At 43.2% G+C, this 5,533-nt stretch overlaps 1 protein-coding gene across 1 annotated transcript; it reads right to left on the bottom strand.

The window, feature by feature from the left end:
* Positions 1 to 721: 721 nt before the first annotated feature.
* On the bottom strand, positions 722 to 2,052 carry LOC114773134 (uncharacterized). Its single transcript, XM_028965662.1, has 5 exons — positions 2,006 to 2,052; positions 1,769 to 1,915; positions 1,578 to 1,679; positions 1,217 to 1,405; positions 722 to 1,091 (listed from the first exon to the last, which is right to left on the bottom strand). The coding sequence occupies exons 2-5, from the start codon at positions 1,913 to 1,915 to the stop codon at positions 846 to 848; spliced, it is 684 nt and encodes a 227-aa protein (XP_028821495.1). The 5' UTR covers positions 2,006 to 2,052; the 3' UTR covers positions 722 to 845.
* Positions 2,053 to 5,533: the final 3,481 nt, after the last annotated feature.

The raw sequence follows: 5,533 nt of genomic DNA, 5'->3' as shown, positions 1-5,533 counted from the left end.
GAGATCGGTTTGCACAAACAACACTGCATTGGTGTGAAAAAATAAATAAAAGTTATATTAACTGCACTCTCATAATAGTGCATTCAAAACAAGTAAAGATATTGAAATAAATTCTAATAAAAGTGGAAAGTTCGGCAGCAGGTTGTTGTGGGGAACTTTTGCTAATTTGCCAGTCCTCTTGACTATTGGCTGTTTAGACGCATTAACAGGAAGTGGGGAGTCTGGGAAATACCAAGGTCTACCAGCAGTTAATTGCAGTGTACCATGAGATCCCAAAGATGTACGGTTTAAAGCAGAAAAATAAGAAACTTTTTGGAGAATGTAAATAGTTTTAGAATAATTTTTATTTTGGTGCTGAATAAAAATAAATAACGCTTAAAACACTTGGAATGTAAACACTTTGCACACATCTTTTCACATTGCAAGGTTGCACTCTGCAACAACATTACAGTACTTTTTGTAAAGAACACATTTAACCACAGCAATATCTGGTGAACTTTGGTGACTTTTGTCAAATAAAAAGCAGGGCCCTTGCTCCACGAGTAGCCCTGATGCCGGGTTCCACATGTTTCACACTTTAAACAAATGTGTGAAGGTGGCCAATACCGCCTGTTCACATACATATTAGCTGCCTCATAAATAGTCCCTGGAGTCCTTATAATATATATACGTATAAAATCCAAACAGGTAAAAAAATATGTATAATAATAATAATTAACTAGAGCTCTCTGTAAAAAAAAGGTTTCTGAAATTTGCAGGTTTGGAGTAATAAATAAATAAATAAATAATCCTCAAAGTGCATTTTGAATACTGTTGCTGAATAATACGGGCTTTTCACTGCAGTCTCACACGCCTTTATTCTGCTGTTTGGCCTTGAGAAAGATGAGATCTCTGGCCAGTCGAACCAAGAACCGGTCCAGGTCGCGAAGGATGATGTATCCCTTCAGCCGACGAGCCCAGAGCGAGGAGGGCAGCGTCTCTGCTATCTGCACGGGCTTGGTGGTGGCCCTGTGTGTTTGACCTTCGCTGGGCTCACAGCTGGGGCATGGGGCTGATTCAGATGAGCCGACCTCCAGTTTGGCCCTATTCAGCTGAGCCAACGAGACACACAGTTATGATCAATGAGTAGTATACCCCCGCCCCCCTGGGATGTATCAAAAGATAGGAAATTCTGAAAGGAACTCTGGCACTAGTACTTGTAGCAGAAGGAGCATACCTGAACATCGACTTGCTTTACAAGGTCCCGTATGTCAATCTGAATGTTCCAGAAAGACTGGGACAAAGACTGGTCTTCCACACTTCTTCTCCCCCGGTTTGTGTCTTCATTCAGAAGTTTTCTGTGGGACTCCAGATGAGTCCAGAAGGTCTGAAGACCTTCAGACGCCACGTTCAGACGCTCAGTGTCCTGTTACAGGCACACACACACACACACACACATCAAAATGAGTGCAGTGGATGGAAACATTTCCCACCCCGCCATGCGTACTTCATATATTCAGTAGGATATGTACAGAGACCAAATAAAATATATTGGGGCGGAGCCTGTTGGTGTCACGTGACCCACACTCTGTACATACCTGAATATATAGCCAGCTGTCGTAGTTAGTGTTGATGGAGGGTAATGTTTCCAGCACCAAACTCCTGTCTTCGAAATGCTTGTCACCCAGCTGCTGCTCTTTCTGGCAAATGACATCATGTCAGTGTGTGACAATGACAACAAGGACCGTTCAGGTGAACTGTGATATGTGCCAGTGTCTGTGGGCCTCACATATCTGCTGAGCAGCTTCTTGACGTCGGTCCTGACGCTTCGCGTGAAGCGCACGGAGTTGGTGAGGGACAGCTGCTGGCGGGCCAGGGACGCACAGCTGGCCACGAGGTGCACCAGCAGGACAGCAAGCCACCACCACGCCGACATCTGTGACAGGGGACAGGACGAGTCTTTTTTTTTTCATTTCATACGCAGCAGTTGTACATGTTAGAATCCTCCGAGGAAGGTTTTAGCCACCTTTACTTGTTATGCGCAGCTCCGTGGGATTCTGAGCTGGGTTTGCTGACGGGAAGAAAGGGAGAGAAAACGGGGTGAATGGATTTATGCCTCCAGCGATGAACAAACGGAGTAATAACTGCAGGAGCAGGCCGGACAAGACATTCTTCTTCAATTGCTGGGACAGCGAGGGGATTTTCTTTTGCACCCCATGGACCAACTTTCACAACTGCTTAAATAAGCTATACAATAGGTGGCATTGGTGGCATTAATTACATGATTCAAATTTAGTTTCATGTAAATTAGAAAGAAATGTAGAGAGCACTTTTGTGAAATGTGGCGAGCACTTTTAAACTAGGCTTTATCCAGCTTCACATGTCTACAACAACAATAATATTAATTGAACACATTTATTATATGAACATGCTTGTGTTTATGTAATCTTAACACTGGTACATTTAATATGAACTCGAGTATGAAAAGACCATGAAGTAAATACACTGAATGCATGAAAGGGTCTTAATGTCATTGTCACTCCAGCAGCTGAGTGCAAAAAGTAAATGTGCGTGGACATGAAGAAATTCGGCAGCCCCCCGCGAGGTCTGACTGATTTCTGACTGTCGCACCACATTCGCCTTGAGACGCGGAATTCACCCGACATTCAGAGAGTCGCGAACGGGCAGAACCCGTTAATATGCGACACGGGAGGGGACACACGCCCACGTGTCCCGAGCGCGGGAACGAGGTACCAGTGAGGCGCGGCCGGTCCAAAACTCCGGAACCGGAGCGTGGCCGGCACAACACTAAGGATCCGGAGCGCTGTAAACAGGTACCGGGGAGGCGCGGCCGGTCCAAAACTCCGGAACCGGAGCGTGGCCGGCACAACACTAAGGATCCGGAGCGCTGTAAACAGGTACCGGGGAGGCGCGGCCGGTCCAAAACTCCGGAACCGGAGCGCGGCCGGCACAAAACTCCGGAACCGGAGCGCGGCCGGTCCAAAACTCCGGAACCGGAGCGCTGCCGGCACAACACTAAGGATCCGGAACGCTGTAAACAGGTACCGGGGAGGCGCGGCCGGTCAAAAACTCCGGAACCGGAGCACGGCCGGCACAAAGTGGCACACTGCCACCTGCACTCTACACAATTCATTAGTCGAGATCTTTTATAATAAACATAATTTACGTATTAGATATAGACTCACAAATACCATTCCAAATACAAATCCACCATAAACAACAATTTAACAACATAAAGAACAAATCGTTTTTTAAAGGCTATATAGAAAGATGAAATCAGAAACAGGGACTCAGGCACAGGCCAAGAGGGACTGCTTACCTCTCACAGTTCTTGAGAGTTGTGGTTTTAAAATGCGAGGAAGCGTTTCTTTTTATATTCCTCTGAGTCTCGTTTCAGTTTCCATCTTTTTTTTTTTTACGAATAGTTTGCTCGTGGATTGGGTGAATTAGTGAAACCTGATTTTTAAGCAACACATTAGTTGACACACTACTTTTATTGGGCATTACATGGTTGTTCAATGTCAGCCAATCATAATAATCAGACAAAGACAGCAGTTTTCTTGATGCCTTTATTATTATCTAGTTTATATTACCATCTGCCGCTACATTTATATTTTACATTTACATCATTTATCAGACGCCCTTATCCAGAGCGACTTACAATCAGTAGTTAAAAAAAAAAAAAAAAGTGAAGTGATTGTCACATGTGATACACAGCAGCACAGCACACGGTGCACACAGTGAAATTTGTCCTCTGCATTTAACCGATCACCCTGAGTGAGCAGTGGGCAGCCATGACAGGCGCCCGGGGAGCAGTGTGTGGGGACGGTGCTTTGCTCAGTGGCACCTCAGTGGCACCTTGGCGGATCGGGATTCGAACCGGCAACCTTCTGATTATGGGGCCGGTTCCTTAACCGCTAGGCCACCACTGCCCCAGAATTTTTAGTTACAGGGACAGTCCCCCCTGGAGCAACTTAGGGTTAAGTGTCTTGCTCAGGGACACAAGGGTAGTAAGTGGGATTTGAACCCGAGGCTTCTGGTTCAAACAACAACAACAACATTTATTTCTTATAAAGCCCCTAATTACATACAGTATGTCTCAATAGGCTTTGACAGGGCTACAGTTGACATCCCTCACACTTGACCCTTCTGCACACAAGGAAAAACTCAACACAAAAAAAACTCTAGGAGAGAGAAAAAAAGAAAGGAAGAAACCTTGGGAACTTTATGGATGATGAGAAATCTTGCCAGTCCATGCAGTCCCAGGCATGTTTCTGCAGAGATAATGTGTTCCTGGGACATCTGTATTTCCCAAATTTTTACAAATCAGCACATGCTCTTTTTGCCACAAACACATACACAAATGTACTTCTGCCGCATGTGTTGTAAATTATTATTAGTGTTTTCACTAAAATGCAAGTTAAAGTTCCTTATTAATTAAATTTTAATGATGAACCATCAACAGTGCATTACATATAAAACCTGGTTTTGCAGTTAAGATTTTCCGGTTTACGCTCAGGTTTCTGCTTAGGACTAGTTTCATTTCACTTCTTCACTTAAAATGTGCCTGACATGTCGTATCTCCTAACTTCTCCTAATACATACATGCATACTAATATCACACAATGCATATGCTTTATTAAAATACAGCATAGATGGGGTGCATTTACTACAATAACACCTCACTGCACTTTTATCTGTATTTATATCTACCTTAACCATTCACGCTGCATATAATGTTTAATGTGTGTATGTGTAAATTGTATTGTAGTGTTTTTGGTTAGAGACTAACTGTATATTAATACTTGTGATGTGTGTACTGACAATAGAAGACCATATCTACAATGTGGCAATGGCATTGTGTGATTGTACAGGCCTGATCCACAGACTTTAATTAAAGGGCTTAAAGGATCTGCTGCTAATGTCTTGATTTCTCAGTTGACGGGTATTTTTCTATGTCAGGTGGACTTTTTGAGACTTGAGAAAAGAAAGATCTGCAGCACTAGTATGCAATAAATGGGAAAGCCCAAGAATGAAACATGGGCTTTTTATTAAGAACTCATTACATTACATGAGCCTAAATTGTTTCAAGATCTTCATTGTCTTCTTCATCAGTGCAAAGCTTCTCAAAAAATGTTTCTGTGTTATTTTGGTCTAAATTCACAAATTTGAATGATTTTTTTATGTGATCCCATCCCATTCTTACAAATATGGAGTTGGTGGAAAAAAACTTGGATATGGGGAAACATGGGAATGTCCCTTTTTCCACCTTGATTCACGGAAGGTTCAATTCCCCACAAGTCCACACCCCAAAGACTTGTAGAAGCAGAGGACGCAAAATATGTCTTGCATGTGACCTGTAAAGGTAACTCATGCAAAATAAAATGAAACTGTAGTTACGATAAGACGAAACCACAATACTGTCATAAATCATTAGGGCATGCAACAAGTCATATCCAAACCTAAAAACAGCTGTAGGTGAAAGTGAAGTGATTGTCACTGTGAAACACTTCAGCACAGCACACGGTGACAC

Source organism: Denticeps clupeoides, unplaced genomic scaffold, assembly GCF_900700375.1.
Source record: "Denticeps clupeoides unplaced genomic scaffold, fDenClu1.1, whole genome shotgun sequence".
Classification (NCBI taxonomy): domain Eukaryota; kingdom Metazoa; phylum Chordata; class Actinopteri; order Clupeiformes; family Denticipitidae; genus Denticeps; species Denticeps clupeoides.
Note: the sequence above shows the minus strand (reverse complement) of the source record. Positions and strands in the feature narration are given on the sequence as shown.